Source organism: Gopherus evgoodei, chromosome 1, assembly GCF_007399415.2.
Source record: "Gopherus evgoodei ecotype Sinaloan lineage chromosome 1, rGopEvg1_v1.p, whole genome shotgun sequence".
NCBI classification, from domain to species: domain Eukaryota; kingdom Metazoa; phylum Chordata; order Testudines; family Testudinidae; genus Gopherus; species Gopherus evgoodei.
In genome coordinates this window covers 200,908,952-200,930,755 of record NC_044322.1, presented here as the reverse complement: position 1 = coordinate 200,930,755, position 21,804 = coordinate 200,908,952, and the positions used below count along the sequence as shown (strand labels likewise).

The 21,804-nt window shown below is 41.1% G+C and overlaps 1 protein-coding gene across 1 annotated transcript in view; it reads left to right on the top strand.

Annotated features, from left to right (window-relative positions):
- Positions 1–321: 321 nt before the first annotated feature.
- ZPLD1 (zona pellucida like domain containing 1) overlaps positions 322–21,804 on the top strand; it is a 34,744-nt gene continuing 13,261 nt past the window's right edge. Inside the window, exons 1-4 of the mRNA XM_030552532.1 lie at positions 322–436; positions 14,867–15,090; positions 19,661–19,842; positions 20,557–20,629. Of these exons, the coding sequence (XP_030408392.1) occupies positions 334–436; positions 14,867–15,090; positions 19,661–19,842; positions 20,557–20,629 (582 nt within the window). The 5' untranslated portion in view covers positions 322–333. The remainder of the gene's footprint in view (positions 437–14,866; positions 15,091–19,660; positions 19,843–20,556; positions 20,630–21,804) is intronic.

Here is a 21,804-nt window from a genome sequence, read left to right as displayed (position 1 = left end):
GAACAAAAATATTCTCTGTATTTAACAGTTAAATGCTGTATTAAATCGTAATATGCTTTTGAAACCTTTATTTTTAGCTGTCTTAGGAGCTTTTTGTTGCCATAGGATATAGGTCAACTCCATAGAAATCAACAGGCATTACTCATATCCAGCAGTCGGAGAAATGGGATCCCCTGCCCGTGGTGTGTTATCAATTTGGTTTGTGAGCCTTGTTTCTGATTCCTGGGTAGAAAACCTGAGTGGCTATAGAATCGTTAAATCTTTGCATTAAGTCTCTTTAATGCAATAAACAAATGCATGCAATAACTTCATAATGTCTTGCTAGGTTTTGCAATGGAACGAATATGGTTACTGCTCCTCCTGACAATTCAGGTGCTTTCGGTGACTGCACAGTTCAATGGATATAACTGTGAGGCCAACCTACATAGTAGGTTTCCCTGGTAAGTGTTAATTGGCTTTTTAGAATGAGCTCTTGTATTAGGATTTCCAGTGAGTATGATTTTAAGTACAAGCATTTAATCTGACAGAAAATCTAGAAACAGACCTTCACATAAGGAATGTTAACTGTCAAGTGACAATGAAACTCCTTTGGAGTTGCATGTTATGCCAACATTAATGGGGAAAAGGCCAAATTCCAGTTCTGGTACAGGCAGGGTGTAATTACATGGACATCACCAGGGTTTAACCCATTTTGCCCTTATATTGTATCCGAAAGTTCACCAGAGTTAATGTTGCTAGAATGATTGCTCCAAATGTAAAAGATTGGTCACTTTGGTATAAAAACTGGGTGCAGCCTAACTTTTTAGACATTTTAAACAGAATTCTTTACCTTTTACAATTTTAATTAAAGCAGACCTTGTGAGATATATTTACATAAATCAGAGCTGTAATATGTATTTGGATTATGTGCTGAAATGACATACTCTCTCTTTTTAGTTTCTTGCTTCACTCTCCCTTGTTTGTTTCTTGACTGCAAAACAAGGAACCATGGATAAGGGCTGATATCATGGTCTGTGCTTCTACTAGTAATGGAATCAGACAATATAGCACTGAACTCTTAGCACAGCACTGTGCTGTAACACTTCTCAAATACTTTTTACAATTATAGCTTGGATTTGCTAGCATGAGTCAATTGTTATTGTCAAAATTATGATCCAGCAGCAAATCTACAATATGTAGTATTACTGTTTTTTCCATTCTGCCAACAGTATGCTACATGCCTGTGGGCATGTTTAAATACAAAAGGTTTGATTCTCGTCTCACTTAAACCGGTATAAATCATGGGTAACTCTGCTGAAGTTAATAGAGTTACTCATGGTGTGAGAGGAGGATCAAGTGTGTTGGATCTACCTTAAAGAGTTTACCATCTAAATACACCTACAGGGAGAGCTTGCATTACAAAATTTAACTCTTGTCAGTTACTGACATTGCTAGAGTTGTGCAGCTGTTCACTTTATATGTTTTTTACTGGTACCATTCAAGGCTTCTTGCTTCTAAGTGTTAATGAGGAGACCAGCATGTTATTTGTAAATAGTGGCCTGAACTAGATCTTGAATTGAAATACCAGATTCATCAGTGCATTACATTAAAAGTACAGCTTGAAACTTACTCCAGGTTTACTCTAAGAACTTGTCTATATTTACAGCTCCGCAGCACTTAGTGAAGACTCTATCTATGCCATTGGCAGAGCTTCTCCCATGAACATAGGTGCACCAGCTCTCCAAGTAACTATGTTGATGGGAGAAACCCTCCCGTTGAGGTAGCACTGTCTACGCTGGAGGTTAGGCTGATATAACTATGTTGCTCAGCGGCATGGAAAATCCACACCCCTGAATGACGTAGTTATACCGACATAAATTGGTAATGTAGACCAGTCTTAAGACTGGGTAATTCTCCTCAGACAATCAGAACTTATGGCTGCCTGATTCATCAGCAGCATAAAGTGGACTCTCATTCCACCTGTCTGTCTCCTTTCTGGTGTAGGGGGGTGGAAAAGAGGGTGTGTGTCTGGCAAAGACAGGGATGTGGCAAGGCCAGATGTAATGTAACTTATAAATATCATTCATGTCAAGAACAAATCATGTTGAACCATCCTAATAGCTTACTTTGACAGGGTAACAAGTGCTCTAGATAGGGGGAAAGTGGTAGATGTGGTATATCTTGACTTTAGTAAGGCTTCTGATACTGTCTCGCATGACTTTCTCATAAACAAACTAGGGAAATACAACCTAGAGGGAGCTACTATAAGGTGGGTGCATAACTGGTTGGAAAATCATTCCCAGAGAGTACTTATCAGTGATTCACAGTCATGCTGGAAGGGCATAACGAGTGGGGTCCCACAGGGATCGGTTCTGGATCTGGTTTTGTTCAATATCTTCATCAGTGATTTAGATTATAGCATAAAGCAGGGGTTGGCAGCCTTTCAGAATTGGTGTGCTGAGTCTTCGTTTATTCACTCTAATTTAAGGTTTCGCATGCCAGTAATACATTTTGACATTTTTAGAAGGTCTCTTTCTAAAAGTCTATAATATATAACTAAGCTATTGCTGTATGTAAAGTAAATAAGGTTCGTAAAATGTTTAAGAAGCTTCATTTAAAATTAAATTAAAATGCAGAGCCCCCCGGTCCAGTGGCCAGGACCTGGGCAGTGTAAGTGCCACTGAAAATCAGTTCACGTGCTGCCTTTGGCAAGCATGCCATAGGTTGCCTGCCCCTCGCATAGAGAGTACACTTATAAAGTTTGTGGACGATACCAAGCTGGGAGGGGTCGCAAGTGCTTTGGAGGATAGGATTAAAATTCAAAATGACCTGGACAAACTGGAGAAATGGTCGGAAGTAAACAGGATGAAAGTCAATAAGGACAAATGCAAAATATTCCACTTAGGAAGGAACAATCAGTTGCACACATACAAAATGGGAAATGTCTGCCTAGAAAGGAGTACTGCGGGAAAGGGGTCTGGGGGTCATAGCGGATCACAAGCTAAATATGAGTCACCAGTGTAACGCTGTTGCAAAAAAAGCAAATATCATTCTGGGATGTATTAGCAGGAGTATTGTAAGCAAGACACGAAAAGTAATTCTTCCGCTCTACTCCATGCTGATTAGGCCTCAACTGGAATATTGTGTCCAGTTCAGGAAAGATGTGGACAAATTGGAGAAAGTCCAGAGAAGAGCAACAAAAATGATTAAAGGTCTAGAAAACATGACCTATGAAGGAAGATTGAAAAAATTGGGTTTGTTTAGTCTGGAGAAAAGAAGACTAAGAGGGGACATAACAGTTTTCAAGTACATAAAAGGTTGTTAGAAGGAGGAGGGAGAAAAATTGTTCTTAACCTCTGAGGACAGAACTAGAAGCAATGGGCTTAAATTGCAGCAAAGACACATTAGGTTGGACATGAGGAAAAACTTCCTAACTGACAGAGTGGTTATGCACTGGAATAAATTGCCTAGGGAAGTTGTGGAATCTCCATCATTGGGGACTTTTAAGAGCAGGTTGGCCAAACACATGTAAGGAATGGTCTAGATAATACTTAGTCCTGCCTGGAGTGCAGGGAACTGGACTAAATGAACTCTCGCGGTTCCTTGCAGTTCTATGATTCTATGTATTGGCGAGTTTAAAAAAAAATAAACACTCCTGTAGTTTAGAGCAGCCCTGCAGCTGGGGTATCTGTGCTCAGAGCACTGCCAGTATGACTTTATCCTATGAGAAGGTTATCTTGGAAAAAGCAATTTCATCCCTGATATTGAGCCCACTGAAACACAGAAGTGTGTTTTTGATAACAAAATTAGAGCTCATTCTACAGCTGAGCAGAATTTACACTCTGAGCACAGGAGAGGAGAGGAAAGTAGCTCCAAGCCAACTTTCTGTACCTCTGTTTCTGGTCATCTTGGAGCCAAAACAACTTAGCTAGCCACTGCACCAGGTGACATGCCCACTATATGGTGCAGGAAAGAGAATGAGTGGCATAGAGCCAGCTTACACCATTTTTATTCCACATGACAATTCCCCTGTGGCAGAGGGATCTTTGGCTGCCCATTTAGGTGATGGTTAATTTGGGTTACACTTGCATAAAACCAAAGTGAAGCAGTGGAGAATCATGCCCTGTGTGTCTCAGGCCCATCTTTAATTATTACACATGGAAGTCTGTTCCAGGCTTCTTAAATTAACTTTTTAACAACGTTGGGTGTACGCCTTCCTCTCAGTGTGTGACAAACTCTGTTACGATAATCCTTTCCGTTGCATATGCATCGAGAGGTGTATAGTTGCTGTTTGATACTCATGAACTACTCAAACTACTTGTATTAGTTTATTGTGTGATCCAGAGGACAGCTTTAAAGTGTGGTTTCCACTCTGAAAATGTCTCCATAGCAATGGCCCTGTTGGATGTCATGTCTATGGTCTCAATGATTCCAGATAAAATTTGCTCAGTTTGCCAGTAAAAAGAGGCTTTTTTTCCCCTACTGCCATTCTCCAAATTAACCCTGGGTTGTGAGTCAAGCTCAGTTATTGGTGGTGGTGCACAAATCCCTGCATGCTGGAACAGAGGGAGTTCCTCCAGAGCACATTTCCCCAGCAGGCAGGTGCATGAGCTCACAGGTGGGTCCACAGTCATGTCCATGAACCCCACAAAGCAGAACTACATCAACTTCACTGCATAACATATATCTGCTCTCTGTGTGTATTCACAGTGTAACAGGATGGACTAGGCTCAGAAGCCTCAGGGTCCTGCCACACCCATCCCAGGAAAGGGGCAGTGGAGCTAAGTCCTCCAAGCCGCCTAGAGAGACTGTGCAGGAAGGAACCAATCAGGTTATTTGAGTCTGAGTTCCAGGGCTCCATCTGTAGCCCTCTGGGTTCTCTCCCTCTGGGCCTGGGCCAATGCTTCCTGCAAAGCCAAGCACTGGTCCCTCTGCCCCTGGACTTCCACCTGTGCCCAGGCCAACTCCTGCTCTACTGGACCAGCCGGCTAATGACTTTTCCCTCAGGAGATGTTGGCTGTGTCCAACTCTTGTTGACATTTCCTCAGTGGGTCCCTCACATCTGGGGTATTCTGATCTTGCCTTCAGGCTCTTTTCTGGGATCTCCTTACCCTGGATCTCAGCCCTTCTGCTTTCCTTCCCAGCTGAGCCTGGACCCTTGATGTTCTGGGTCACTGTCCTGGTCCTGTCCACATGAGGGCTGAGTAACCCCCAGTCTCTTCCCAAAATCATGGGTCATAGCAGGTCCTTGACCACACCAGCACAGTTGAGCTCTCCAGCCCTTTATCTCCAGCCCAGCTTCTGCTTTGGGATAGACTCGGGTCTCCCGATTGTACACAGGAGACATGTACTAGGAGGTGCCAATCCAGGCCAGTTGCCATTACGTGGTGGTCCCACACAAAGGTGTACCCACACCTTGAGTCTACCAGACTCTTAACCATGGTTCCTCCTATCCTGACTACCACTACCCATGGTGAGAACACCTTGATCTTTGAAGTATACCCCCCCAGATTGGTCCCACTGTAACAAGTTTAGTCACACTCCATTACTGGGCAGTTCCTTTTAATATGCCTGTGCTGGCCACACCTGTAGCAGACTTTCGGGTCTCCTAGCTTCTTCTCACTAGTACTTCCTATAGGCTGCAGGGCTTCCTGGACCTCTTGCTGTTGCAGTGCAACCCCTAAGTCTAGAAGCCATGGGGCTTTTCCTCCTTGTGAGCTTCCCTGGGCCACCCCCTGGTGAACGTCTCTCAATTCACCAAGAAGCTTGGGCCATTCCTCTCCTTAGGCCTCAAAGTAGGCCTCAGCTTGCTTGACTGCTTCCCCCATGGAGACCAGCTTGAAATGGTAGGACCTTCAGGAATTGCTCAAGGACCACCTGATTCAGAAGCTTCTTCACTGAGCTGGTCTCTTGACAAAACCAGTCCATCTCCAGGTCCTATAACTTCTGGGCCACTACCCATGGCTGTGCTCCTCCAAGGAATGATTCTGTCCAGAACTTGTGCCTGTATGACTTCGGAGTAATCCCCAGTCAATCTAAAATGGCTGCCTTCATCACTGGGTAGGAACTCGCCTGCTCATCACTTACCACTCAGTAAGCTGCCTGTGCCTCACCTATCAAGAATGGTGCTATAAGGGCCACCCAGTGGACTCTTCCCATCCTGCTGCCTTTGCCATGCACTTAAAGGACCAAAGAAAGGCCTCAGGGTCATTGTCCAGCCTGATCTTTGCCAGGCCCAGTGCCAATGGACCACCAGTTCCATCCCCAACTGGGTTTTCGAGTGTGGCATGACCCAGCCACTTCTGTATCTACTGCTGCTGGCTGGAGTGGATCTCCTGCCATCACTACTGTGCTGCAACCTGAGCTTCCTGTTTCAGCAGGTTCTCCATCAATTGCATCAATAGGGCCTGGGTCTGCTTCTGCTTCATAGGAGCCCCCTGCAGCTGCTGGCCTTCCACCCACAGATGAATCACCTCTTCTATAGTCATACCCCTTGTTGATCAGGGGTTGGTCTGAAAGATCACCACTTCTGATACCAAATATAATGGTGTGGCACCCACCTCTCGAGAGCACCCATTCTGGTCGGGTGTGTCTGCAGTGTTTAAACAGTCCCAGCACTGATATTGAGCCATACCCCAAGAGCCTCCTCCCTGGAGGCAATGGTTTTGCCCTCTGTGGGCCCTTCTGGCCTCAGGTTTCCACTGGGCCACTAAGTAGTTCAGATCCCCTCCTGGGAGTTTATCATTGTTCAATTGTAGGCCACTTCCCCAGTGGCCTATGGTGGTGGGGTGGGGTGGCCCATCCACTACTTTGGGTCCCAGCCCAGGTCCCCTGAGAATAGCAGCCATGTGCTGCTCTGTCTCTTTAACAAAACTGCTTTCAGTTCCCTGGGCTACTTCCCCGCATCCCCAGCCTTCACTGATGCTTCACCCTTACCTCAGGGATCTTATATAGACTCATAAACTCATAGACTTTAAGGTCAGAAGGGACCATTATGATCATCTAGTCTGACCTCCTGCACAATGCAGGCCACAGAATCTCACCCACCCACTCCTGTAACAAACCCCAACCTATGTCTGAGTTATTGAAGTCCTCAAATTGTGGTTTGAAGACCTCAATGTTCAGCCCCTACAGCCATCCAGGAGCTCTTTCTCACTCCCGTGGTCCCTGCCAGCCCTGAGCTGTCTGTAGTGCTGCAGTTCCCTTTGGCCAGTCAGGAGCAACATCTGTACTCCTCTGGCTCCAGGAAGGACCTGACTGTGGTGTGCACTACAGCTCCTTTTATATTAACCTTAAATGCTCTGCTTGGCTAACACCTTGCAACTTTCCCTCCTGATTGGCTGCTTTCTTCATGGTCTCTCTAGGCAGCTTGGAGAACTTAGCTCCACTGGGATGGGCGTGGTGGGACCCTGAGGCCTACTCCACCCATCACACTGTGAATACACATACAGAACAGATATGTTATGCAGTGAAGCTGATGTAGTTCTGCTTTGTGGGGTTCATGGACATCACTGTGAGCTCATACACCTGCCTGCTGGGGAGATGTGCTCTGTGGTAACTCCCTCTGTTCCAGCACGCATGCCTTCGGCACAGCTTGTGGGCTTGACATGGGTATGGATCATGAAGCCTCTGGCCTGCCTCTTCTCAGACGAGGCGAATAGGGGAAAGTGCCACCAAGACTATTGCAATGATGAAGGTGTGACAGCAGTCCCCGAGCCTTAGTATGGTAGAGATTACCATTTGTTCCACATGCAGAATTTCCCTTGATGTTTCTTGCTTGGAATTCCCCATTGGCAAGTGCAGAATTTCCAGCTGAGAACTGCCCTGCAGATTCCAGATGAGGTTTTTTTCCTGAAAGTTGTTTTGCACAAAAATAATGTAAAAAGGTTGGCAAATATATGCAAGTTTGGCTTCTGCATGTGTAGACAAAGGAAATAAAATCTCCCTAAAGCAAAATCAGAAAAGCAGCAGCAGCCTATCCATTTTGCATTTGATTATGTTTTTATCATTTATTGCTGGGGTGTCATCTTGCACACCTGTGGTGTTGCATAAATAATCTCACACAATTTTGATTTATGCTGTTTGAAGGTTGATTCCAAGCTAAGGCTTGAACTAATCTCTTAGATAGAAGAAAAAGTATTATTCTGATGAACTGAAAATCATATACCTTAATATTTGAAGACTAGAACTTTGTAGCACAGACTAAGTTTTGCTGGCATAGTCCTGTCAGCTAGGGGTGTGAAAAAAATAATCCCTCCCTTTAGCTGAGATAGCTATGCTGGCAAAACCGTCAGTGTAGACCCAACAATCTTTAAAAATCAAGGTTAATTTTTCAAATTATACTTTCAAGGATGCTTTACTTACATGAAAATGTCATTGTTCTTTGGTAACTCTAGAAAAGTTAGCATTGAATTGTAGGACTGAAATTCATGTACCGATTGAAGTCTTCAGTGTCATCTTCATTTAGGGCGATATATTGTCATACTGATCCTTGTCCATGCCTCACTTGGATGTTTTCCTACAAGGGAGGCTGCTCACCAAACATTTGCAGGGTGGTGTGCATCTGGTTTTTGCACATGAGCATTTAATTAGCTGAAGGATTGATTCATGAGGGCAAGGTATTTGACAGGTGGCTGGTGTGATCAGTTCATCCTCCAAGACCCATCCATACCCAATAGGGGAGGGTAGTTTTGGATGCACTCAGTCATCTGGCAGCCATTCCATTGCTTGATAATCTGCCCTCTTGATAGAAAATGCAAGAGGGCATTGATAAATACACAGCTTGTTGGTGGCAATTTTTCTTTGTTTGTCTTCTTCTTGGAAAATATTCACTGATTATAGCGCTGCAAGTGTCACATTGTTGGTCTTCAAATGGTAAACGCTGCAGCTAAATCCCTGGAGCGGATTTATGAACTCATCAGTGACTGTTTCAGCTGTTCTTGCTCTGAAAGTGCTTGGAAGAGTCTTCAGAGGCTGAATCAAATGCCTTCTGGTAAGATAATTTGGTCTTTCCAACCAACCTGCGAGAAATGTCGCATTCTGAAAGGGCATGGAAACCTAGCAGTGTGTCAGCTTTTAATAGCCGGAGTGATAGGAAAACATCTGTGAGGGATGTACAGTGATTCTGTACCCCAGCAGCCTGCATAAAAACAGAATCTTGTGGAAGTTTTGGGTAGAGTCTTACAAAGAGCACTAGAACATCTGTGTCTTGTGCAAAAATCCAGAGTTTAGCAGCACCTCTCTCTGGCACTGATCGCAGGCAAGATCATTTTAGTGTCAGCTTCCTCGTGGGAATGACAAAAAATTCCACTGAACAGTGCAAGGCAGCAGCTTCATTATACCATGCAATGAAACCCTTCAAGCAATTCTTCATAAGCTGAAGCATTTTTCTTGCCAGATATGTGCTTAACTCATCCTTCATGTGAGTATGGGATAGTAGGTTCTCCATTGTGACATTGGAGATGTTTATGGAGTAAAACATTTTATATTGCACAGGTGTAATACTATGGAGTCTCTTCTTTCTGGTAATATTTGTAATTGATTCCTCTGCATACATGTCAAATAAGAGGTGGACTTCATCATAGTTCCAGTATTTTCTCTGTAGTCTTATAATGAAGTGATCAGCGAACTCCTGGCAAGTGTTAACAGTTTCTGGTTTGTCGAGAGCTTCTACCTCAGCTGTGTCTTCTAGATTGCTACACTGAAAGGCCTCTGCTGGCATAAAGTACTAGTCATACTGTCAGTAGATGCTGGCTTAGGAAGACCACGCAAGATGTACATGTTTGCTGTTCACCTAGCAAACATGCATTGTTCTGTTGCATTCAAACATCAATTTGGTACCATGGAGAACTCGTACTTAACCTATGTGAGATTTTGGGAAACATCCCGATGAGATCTTGACATGATCAGGAGATGAGCAAACAATGACCTGTCTGTGGTCAGCTCTGTAATAGTCCCTGCCACTATCATTCTGAATGTCTTCTTTGCTTTAGAGCACAGCTTTAGGCTGCTATTCTTGATTCTGTAGATTTTTATGAATCAAATGACACCTCCCTTACCTTTCTGTTTTGCCCACAGAATTGCATGTGCTCTCAGACTAAACAGCTGTCTTTGGGTTGAAAGCACAGTTGCCAACTTTCATGTGATAAATAAGCACCCCGACTTTCACAATAAGCCAAATATTAAGCTAATCCCATTTCAAAACAAGACCAAAGCAAGCTAATCTCTTGAACACCAACACTCTTTGTGACTAGATACCCCCAAGATGCAATCTGGGACTATGGTGGGCCTGCTGTGCATTCTTGACTCTGTCCTGCCTTGCCCCTGCTTGCCAGGAACTGATAAAAAAAATAAACAAAAAGCTACAACAAGCAGCAAGCTACAAGCCAAACAAGCTAGTCAACAAGCAACTCACAAGCCAATTAAGCCAAAAACAAGCCCAATTTCTGCATTTTTAACCCGGATTTGGCATGTCTGGTTGAAAGGCTCAAATTTTCAATTCAGATGTTTCTCTCTCTCTTTCTTCTCAGAAATGACCAGAGAGCAGTAGACCTCAAAAAACATCTTGATGAAAACTTCATCAAAACAGATGATCTCTTCAAAATGTTTTGGCTTTGTCAAAGCTGAATATTTTGATTAAATTTTATGGTGTCTGAAGTGTTCCAACTAGCTCCCTTAGTCTACTTTTAATTCAGTTGGTTCTAAGGCAAACTCTCTCTCTCTGCTCCTGTTGTTTATGAGTAACACAAAGAAGATGTAAGTTGCAGTGGGAATGTGAAAAATTTGTAAATTAGGCCCACACATGTAAATTACTAGTGTTCAGTGTCATAAATTCAATAGAAACGAGCCTGAAGTAGAGCATTCAGGGAGAGGTGGTAGGAGTATTTGCCTCTGGGTTCAGACTCATCTCTAACATCTATACTCTGTTTTTGTATTGCAGAATGGGAAAATTATATAGGAGTAACAGTGATAGGGAAGAACTTGGTATTGGGAAAGGCTAGATTGTTATAATGTAATCCAGAGGTAATAAATATATAATTAACTGAGCTAGGGCACTGCTCCTCTTAAAGTCAGTAGGAGTTTTGAAAATGACTTAAAGGTAAAGTAAAAGCACACTTCAAAAGTTGGTAGGAGTGAGGGTGAACACTTTTATTTTGCATTTACATTTGGCTGGTGGTAACACTGCAGGATAACCTTAATGGCACATTCCTGTTGCTATGTCCTCTTTTCCTGCTGCCTCCTCCTCCTTAACATATAACTGCAATGAGTGACTTGTTACCCATATCTCCTGAAGGCAAAGGGCCTGATTCTTCTCATACCTTTGTAAATTGGGGAGTAATTCCGTGGAAGTCAACAGAATTGCATAAGCTTATGTGTGAGGAAAATCTGAGCCCAAGTCAGCCCAACTCCTCCTACTTGCCTCCCACACCCATTTCTGCCCAGTGCTTAATGTCTAATGTGTAGAGCAGGACAGAGTTTGCCCTGTTTTGTACTGTTTTTGATTATTTTTTCTTTAATGCCACCATTTAAGGCTGCATGTAGTGTTGCTGTAGCTGTGTTGATCCCAGGATATTAGACACTCACCTTGTCTCACTATTGAGGCTATCTAAATGAAATTACCCGGGCTTCTGTTGCATGGGGAAGAGCCAGTGCATTGTAATGGAGATTCATTTCCTTCTACTGTGGCAAATGCAGCACAACAATTTATCTGAGCAGTCGTAATGGTATAGTATTGACTGAAGTTGTTCTGCCATTTTTAATAGCACTAAATCAGTAAGCAAATGCAATAAACTAGTTGTTGTTTAAAGGAGTAATGCCTGCATTTAACATGCTGAAAAATGTCTCTTTGTAGAGCATTGAAAAAAATGTTTAATAGTGTGCAGTCAGGAATGCGTCTGAAGACAAACTCTATATTATCTTGCACTAAAGCTAAACATAACTATCACTTGTTCCTCTAGCCCAGGGGTTCTCAAACTGGGGGTCTGGACCTCTCAGGGGGTCATGAGTTCATTACATGGGGATTGCAAGATGTCAGCCGCCACCCCAAACCGCCCTTTGCCTCTATTTAAATATGTAAAAATGTGGTTTTAATTCATAAGGGGAGGTCGCACTCAGAAGCTTGCTATATGAAAGAGGTCACCAGTAAAAAAGTTTGAGAACTAGTGCTCAAGCCTAAACAGATAGCTAAGGCTTAATGTCTCTTTCACCTGGAAAGGGGTAACAAACAACACCTGACCAGAGGACCAATCAGGAAACAAGACTTTTTCAAATCTCGGTGGAGGGAAGTTTGGGTGTGAGTTCTTTGTTCTTTGTCTTGGGTCTGTGCCCTCTCGGCTCTGAGAGTGATCTTTCTATCTCCTGGCTTTCTAATCTTCTGTTTCCAAGTTGTAAGTACAAGAATAGTAAGACAATAGGTTTATATTGTTTTCTTTTGTGGGCTGCCTCTTTGGCTGCTTGTTCTTTTTTGTAGGCTGCCAGTTTGATGTTTTCTTCCTTTTCTTTCAGCTCCACCTCTTTTTCTCTTTTTTCCAGTTGTTGCCTGTGGTCTGCTTCTTTGATTTGTTCTTCTGCCTCCCTTTTTTCCTTGGAAGTCATGGTTCCTGTTTTCTTGTGTTGGGGTGCCCGCTGCTGTTTATTATCTGAACTGCAGGCTCTCTGTTGTCCCCTGGGGTTTGCCTAGCAACAATGCCTTTTTCTCTTTCTTCCTCTAGCTAATCTTTTAAATGTAAAGTAAACCAGAAGAACCACTTTATTTGCATGTGTATTGTGCTGGGTACATGACTCTCAGTCGGAGTGCTACTGTCTAACAAAAGACCCTTTGTCACAGCTTAATGGTTCCTTGCTTAATATGCAAGCCAAAAACTGCAAGAGAGAGCAGAAAAAAAATTCTCTCTAGCTCCTTTTAAAACCAACCTCTTTTCTCTCTGTTTAAAAGCCCTAGCAGAGAAAAAGAAAATAATATTCCTACTGGCTTCTGGATTCTTCTATCTATCCACACCGCTCTGCCACCATGTCATAACATTTCTTCCCAGATCTGGACCTTAGTGTCCAAAATATGGGTGTTAGCATGAAAACCTCCAAGCTTAGTTACCAGCTTGGACTTGGTAATTGCTGCCACCAGCCAGGAATTATACAGTGCCTAGCTCACTGTGGTCTCCCCAAAACCTTCCCTGGGGGACCCCCAGACTCAGATGCCTTGAGTCTTACAACAAAGGGAAATAACCTCCTCCCCTTGTTCCTTGTTACTTCCTCCCAGGCTCCCCTCCCTGGATGACCCTAGGAGATTCCCTGCTTCCAGTCCTGGAAACACAAGCACCGAGAGATGTAACCTCTCTCCCCCATCACCCAGAGGGTATGCAAAGTCAGGCTTAGTAAATTTAACATGAAGAGATTTTTCCCCCTGACTTCTTCCTCCCACCAATTCCCTAGTGAGCTGCAGACTCAATTCCCTGGAGTCCCCACTAAAGAAAAACTCCAACAGGTCTTAAAAAGAAAGCTTTATATAAAAAGAATGTAAAAGGACATAAAATGGTCTCTGTTAAGGTGACAATATACAGGGTCAATTGCTTAAAGGAAAAAAATGAATAAACAGCCTTATCCAAAAAGAATACAATTTAAAACATTCCAGCAACTATACACATGTAAATACAAAAGAAAACAATATAAACCTATTGTCTTACTATCCTTGTACTTACAGCTTGGAAACAGAAGATTAGAAAGCCAGGAGATAGAAAGATCACTCTCAGAGCCGAGAGGGCACAGACCCAAGACAAAGAACAAAGAACTCACACCCAAACTTCCCTCCACCGAGATTTGAAAAAGTCTTGTTTCCTGATTGGTCCTCTGGTCAGGTGTTGTTTGTTACCCCTTTCCAGGTGAAAGAGACATTAACCCTTAGCTATCTGTTTATGACAAATTCATAAGGGGAGGTTGCACTCAGAGGCTTGCTATATGAAAGAGGTCACCAGTACAAAAGTTTGAGAACTAGTGCTCAAGCCTGTTGTGATGTGTACATTTTTTTTCACGGAAGATCACAAGAGTCGTCAGGACTTTCAAACACAAGGCCAGGCTTCATCTAAAAGTGTTTGAAACAGAAAGATGTGACTAGCTCTAATTGTCATTTTCTAGGTGTTTTGTATTCAAGGTGTTACAATGTGCAGTATGGTATATCTCCAACCTACTTCACTGTATTGATCACTATCTCTCATAAGCCAACTGATTTGTATTAATGCTAACGCTGAGTGTTCTTAAAAAGGAAAGCTTCAGAACAGTCATAATGAATTATTCTTATAAACTGTTGATTGCACTTCAGTGCTTTAACTGTCCTGTTTGAGCCTGTACTTGGCACCTGAAGTGGACTCTATCCTGCCTCAGATAAGCACTCTCAGCTTCTATGAGAGTTGTACAATTGCAATGGAGGGGAGAATTCAGCTCCCTGAATTTCTGTTGAAATCAGTGGGAATTACAAATGTGTTTATACAATGCCTAGCACAATGGTGTCATGTTCCACAAAAAATAAAGGCTTCAGGATTAGGCCCTATACCGTTAACCCTTTGCCAATTTGTATCCCTTGGCATTCTCTCAGTTTATCAATGAGATTATGATTTATTTAATGGTGAGATTTTGGGTAGTCACTTAAATTCCCTGGTAGATTATATTGCCAAGTATTTTAGTTCTGATTCTTCATCAGCCTAGTTAAAGAACAGATTAGTGAGGTTTTTACTTGATAACATCTACGGATCAAACCCTCTGACAATAGTATGAAGAGTGATTTGATAGAGCTGTAGAATATAACCAGACTAACTGATGTAGGAGTCATCCTAGCATTCCTATACAGTTGTCAAATGAAATCCCAATTCTTACATTTGCTTTTCCTGTATTTTCCTTACAGCTGAACGAGATATCAGTGTCTACTGTGGAGTACAAGCAATTACTATGAAGATTAATTTTTGCACAGTTCTTTTTTCTGGTTATTCTGAAACGGATCTGGCCCTGAATGGGAAACATGGGGACGCTCACTGCAAGGGGTTTATAAATAACAACACCTTTCCAGCAGTAGTCATTTTCATCATCAATCTCAGCACTTTGGAGTCCTGTGGAAGCACTCTAGTGGTAAGGCAAGATCACCGACAGATTGTATAATTGCTAGTAGTGCCTGGAATAGAGTGTGGGGGTTACTCCAGCACTGTATCCTTTACAAAACCCTCTGAAACAGTCTTATACACTTAGTAAAATAGTTCACTACACAAAAATTTGTTTTTTTGAAAGAAATTGTTAGCTCATCAATTTGAGTGCTGATAAGAAGCCAAGGACTAGGATATACTGGTTGACAACAACTTTATTCTTATAGAACTAGTTGGGAATTTTCCTTCAAAAGGCTTTTTCACTGGAAAATGTAGTTTCTTCACAATCAAAACTTTCTGCAGGAATGATTCAATTTTGTGTAAGTTTTCCAAATTTCCATCTGGAAAAATTAAACAAATATTTTATTTAAGGTTGGTTTTTCATAGGAATTGTAGTTCAAGCTACCTGAGTGAACTACATTTCCCATAGCACAACATAGTCTGCCCTCTGAGTGACACGGTGCATCATGGGAGTAACATGTCTGCAGGTTCATCATGGGAGATGTAATCTGGCCAGGGATCCTGACCCTGAGTGGAGAATGGAGACATCAGGTATCTGAACTACAGCTTCCAAGAGGCACTACCATTGAGAAATGTTCTGTAATGCTGAAACAAATGCTTTGCCTTTTCTGAATCAAATGTTTTTAGAACCTCTCATTTCAATATTTGAATTTTTCATTTGATCTCAGGACAAAAATAAACATTGAAATGTTGGAATTTCCCATAGAAAGGAAATTCAGATTCTCACTCAGCTCTAATTCTTATTTAATATACTGTGAGTGTATGTACCACAACTTCTGCTGGATGGTGTAAGACCTGCTCAAATGTCTGATTTATGTTGCTCTGTAGTGGTTGGTCAGCAGAAGGATGGAAGCCTTAATAGTGCTAACAACTAGTTGAGATTCTCTTTCAGCAGGAGTAAATACTTCTGTTTCTAGAGCCAAACATTTTAGACTTGATATGCTATGCAGCATAAATGACAGCTATGATATCTGGCTGTGTGCAGACAGCCACAGATTTGTTATACTCAAATTGTCACTTAAGGCAAGATTCTGGTACCTTTTTTGCAGCACTGTAATTTAATTAACTTTAATGGAGTTACTCCTGATTTACACCAGTGTGAATGAGAGCACAATCAGGCCCTCAGTCTTCTAAACTGTCATATCCAACAATGCCTCAATCTGTAGGGCAAGCCCAGATTTTAGATTTGATTTCCTTTTACTCTTTAAGAATTGTTGTTCAACTTTTCGTTATAGGTAGGATCTCTGCAGTATGCTTTCAGATGTAAGGTGGGGCTTTCTGACACGCACAGGGATGGTCTGGGTCACTGAAGATGCCAAAATCTTTATTAAGTAATTTACAATATTTTGCCAGGTTGCCATTTATAGCCAAAGTTGGTAATGACACTTAAACTTAAGTTCTCCTAGCACTTTCTGTTATATGTCCCTGTTTTCAGTTGCTTATAAGTTTGCCAAAGTTTTCAGGCTGAAACTTTCTATGTGCATTCCCTGTCTCAGGCTGAATTTTCTTTTTGAAGGTTCAGCAAAAATAGTTCAGTTGTTTCCAAGGGTAAGGTTAGGAAAAATGGATAGTGTTGTCAATGCTAATGTCATAACTGTCCTACTCAGATCTGAACCTTAGAGTTCAGAACATGAGAAGCTAGCATGAAACCTCCAAAGCTTAATTACCAGCTTAGATCTGATAGCGCTGCCACCAATCAGGAATTTTAGGGCCTGATACCTTCTGGTCCCCCCAAACCTTCCCAGGGGACCCCAAGACCCAGATTCCTTGAGTCTCACAACAAAGGGGAATAAACCGTTTCCCTTCCCCCTCTTTACCTCCTCCCAGATTTCCCCGCCCTAGGGACCCTAGGATACTCCCTGCTTCAAGTCCTTGAAACACAAGCAACGAGAGATCTAATCTCTCTCCCCCCTCACCCAGAGGGTATGCAAAGTCAGGCTTAGTAAATCTAACACAAAGAGATTTTCCCCTTCCCTTCGTTTCTTAGCCTAAACCAGTGAAAAACACTCAAACAGGTCTTAAAAAGAAAGCTTTATATAAAAAGAAAGAAAAAGGACATAAAATGGTCTCTGTATCAAGGTGACAATATACAGGGTCAATTGCTTAAAGGAAAAAATGAATAAACAGCCTTATCCAAAAAGAATACAATTTAACACATTCCAGCTACTACACACATGTAAATACAAAAAAAACCAATATAAACCTATTTTTCTTACTATCCTTGTACTTACAACTTGGAAACAGAAGATTAGAAAGCCTGGAGATAGAAAAATCACTCTCAGAGCCGAGAGGGTCACCGAACCAAGACAAATAACTCACACCCAAAACTTCCCTCCACCCCAATTTGAAAAAGTCTTGTTTCCTTATTGGTCCTCTGGTCAGGTGTTTGGCTCCCTTTGTTAACCCTTTACAGGTAAAAGAACATTAACCCTTAGCTATCTGTTTATTACAGCTAAAAAAACTCTAAATTTTGTGTGGCTTTTTTATTTTTTAAAAAGAGCTCTACCCTAGCCATAGTTTGGAGCAAGGCCTTGAAATTTGGAAGATAGCTCTAGGGTCAGATAGATGTATTTTGCTGTCCCCATGAAAATTACCCAGATTGGGCAAAATTTATAAGCCTCTAAAAATTGCTATTTTGACATGTTCATAGAGCTTGTTAGAAATTTGCTGTTAAAATCTCTGACCGTTCCGATTGCTCTGTGCAGGCTCTCATTCTTTGGAGCTCCCTGTGTAGCAAATTCTCTGAACGTTTGCTCACACCCTGCAGGGCTCCCTATGTGTATCCCTATGTGCAAAGACAAAGCAACAGCTTGGGGGGAAACAATAGCCACCCACTACCTACATCCCCTATGGCTTAGGAATGCTGGGCTGTGAGTCAAGAGAGACCATGAATACTGATCTCAGCTCTTCCATTCACAGGTGTTAATATACTACACATTTCATAGCCCTTATTGCTAAGCAAGACTCATACCTCTACTTCATGAGGGGGGCAGGCATTCTTCATTTTACAAATGGTGTAATTGAGAGGCTGTACTTCTGGAAAGGCTGGGAACAGAACACAGAACTCTAATGTGGTAGACTCCTTTGACATCCCCTTAACTACACCAGCTTTCAGAATGAATTAATTTTGTGCTAGGCTGTACTGTCTGTAACCTCTTGGCCACTCTCTCCTCCAGAGCCAGGAACAGAACCTAGGAATCTGGATTCCTAACATTTTTCTGCTGTCTAGCAAATGGTTATGTACACCAATGGAAAAATGTACAGGGAGTAAGAGCCTACTATTGCTACCAGGTTTTCCTTTACTTCAAGAAATCAAGTTGTGCTATGAATCTAAAGGTCCTGGGTTCAAACCCTGATGAACTACCCAGGTGTGCAGTGGGCAGCATGATTTGATGAATTCCTGTTTTTTTCCAGTTTTTCTTTTTTTAAAGATATGGGAGATTACATACAAAAACTACATCAAAACATTGCAAAATCAAGCAACAATTAGGTAACGCCACAGTTAATCTCATGGAACCTCAATGTGACCCTGTTGTGTACATGCATTATAAATACTCTTAATTACATATTCACATACTATCTTCTCCACATGACCATTAACTCACATAGTACATGGGATATATGGTAAATTAATCAGTGGGTTGCAGGAAGAGAAAGGATGTTCACTTGTGTTTTGAAGGCATGAGATGGGGACCCAGGAGACGTGGGTATTATTTCTGTGTCAACTATATACTTATGTGATGATGAGCAAATCAGTCATAATTCAGACATGTCGGGGCTGAATGAAGGTTACACAGCCAACTTTAATTGTGGCATTATCTAAATATTGAGTGCTTGGTTTTGCAGCATTGACATTCTTTTAACTTAGTTTTTGTGTGAGTAATTTATCATATATAGATATGCATCTCCATACAGACAGACATAGGCATTGACCAGAAATTCAATTGTTCGGCTTGAATTGCTTTACTGTCTCATTAATATCACTTTAAAAATACTATAACTTTTTTGCATCATCTATTATGTGATTTGGAATCCTTCACAAGCCAACATACCAGTAGTGGCCACACATCACTTCAGTGAGTGGGATTCTTTGTAAAATAACTTCATTTTCAAGTATTAAAAGATCCAATATTTTGTTACCTTTAAAACTGAAAAGAACTGCTTCTTCAGCCCCCCCCACCCAGTGTTCCATGGGAATTCATCAGGAATGGCCAGAGAAAATGCCCATCTGAAAAATTATTCATGGGACCTCAGGACATTCCAGATCTGTGTTTTAGGTGCTACAGTGAGCCATATTTTGTATTCAGTCAGACCCCTGTAATCCCAATTGACTACAGGCTCTGCAGGTAAAATAGAAAACAGAATCTGATTTAGTAAGTCCAGTTCATCCCTGGTGTACTGAATGAAGTTACACCGAAGATGAATTGGGCTCAAAGTGGCAGAATTTTTCAATGTGTTTGTATTTCTCTCTCTTTCTCTCTCTTTTTTTTATGTGCTTAACCTTCTGGTAATGTCATTTTTCATACCTTCCTCAACAGGTATCCTCTGTTCCAGGCATCAATGCATATGGGAATGTATCAGTGGTACAGATAGGTAATGTTTCAGGCTACATAGATACGCCAGATCCACCAACGATCATCAGCTACTTACCAGGGCTTCTGTACAAATTTAGCTGTAGCTACCCATTGGAATACTTGGTCAACAATACACAATTGGCTTCGTAAGTATGCTTTTCATTCATTCATTCATTCATTCATATATATTTATATGTATAAGGGTGAGGGTATCTGTCTTCATGCATCTGCACACCCCAACATTTATCTCCATAAAAATTGTGCTCTTGTACTGATGGTGAAAAAAGTAAAACCACGATTGTGGGAAGAAGTGGCAGGGAGAAAGTGGAGATTGAAGAAAGAAGAAAAGTTTACTAGAGGATCTGTATAATAAAATGATTTACCAAAAGCTACTGTCGTTTGTTGCCTGACTGGTGTAAAAATTTGCCTTCTAAATGCATGTGGTTTTATGACTGAATAGTACCTGCATACACATTTTAAATTTCCCATGCAATATCATTTTTTTGTGCAGGGTAATCTATGAATATGTAGTGCAAGGGAACACATTTTCCAGGCGCAGACACACTACATCATGGAGAACTGGATCTTTTGTGCCATTTTGCCGTTCTGCTAATTATTTGCCTGATTCATGTTTTTAATAGCCTCCATTACTGCCAGTATAGTTAAGGTCCTGTCATTGTCTCCACTATAAATTCCTATTTTCAGAGGCTTCTAACACAAACTTTAAAAAAATCACTCCTTATGATGTAGCTCAAGAACTGATTAGGAGTAAAAAAGCACTGAAATATGAAAATGCAAGCAAAAACAAACAAAAACAAACAAAACCCTTAAACAGTTCCTGGTTTCTAAATCTGTTCTAGGTCATCAGCTGCTATTTCTGTAAAAGAGAACAATGGGACATTTATCAGCACTCTGAGTTTGCTCCTTTACAATGTAAGTATAAAATTAGTAAATCAATTTATATGTAATATTCTCTGAATTACATGGCTGTGGTTCTCATTGACACAGCAGAATTAGGCTCCTTATGTGTTCATTATGTTCTGTTTTCCCTAGCAGGGAAGCAGGCCTTTCAGACAGTTGTCATTCATCTAATTATTACCTTGTGCTTGTCCTTTTTTTTTTTTTTTTTGGAATGTACCTTTTTTCTCTTTTCTTAGTCTCTGTCCTGAATGACCTACCATCTCTCTTCTTTTATTCTGCGTTTGCACAGCGCCTAGTGCAATGGGGGTCTTGATCAACAATTAGGGCCTCCAGACCCTATGGCAGTACAAATTATAAAAAGTGATGCACTAGAATTCATATCTACTGCATATTGTACCTGCATATTATATCTATTCTAAATATGATCTTATAACATTATTGATATGTTAAATTTCTCACAAACTTATGTAGATTCAAGCCTTGTCCAAATATGTTGAACATTTTAAATAGGAGTGAAGTATGCAGGATTTCCCCCCAATCTGTACATCCATACAGGTGCTTTATTGTATGTACTTTGGATACTGCATGGGTTAATATTTTTAATAACAGCTTTTGGCTGCTGACACTTCTCTCATACTTTTTCAGATAATTGGGTTTGAATATACATCACTGTATAAACTTTTATTATGTAAATATGGACAATGACAGTAAAACATAAAAAATGTATGGGCTTCTATTTTTAACAGCAACATTAATCCCAGAAATATTTTTTGTTGATTAAAATTTTTATTCAAACATTATAAATACCTGATTTAAATATCAATTTTTCAATCTATCAAGCAACATTTTTGTAAATTATGAATCTGGGTTTTTTTTCTGCTTTATTATTCATGTAATCATGATGCTGAGTTATAATTCATGCAACTGATTTAAAAGTCAATGCTTTTTTCTTGGAATATAATGAGCTATAAATATTGTAACAGGACATTTTCCAAAGGCATTTTTTTAAAATTCATGTTTGGAAGTTTGTCATTTGGCAGAGCAGAGTTCTTAAAAACAGATTAAAATGTGTTAGAATGAAGATTATATTTCTCCCATTTTTAAATAAATTTGTAATCAAAAGGAAAGAGAGCCAACTTCCTCAAAACTACAGGAATTGAATAGTGGATAGGAAGAGCCATTCATAG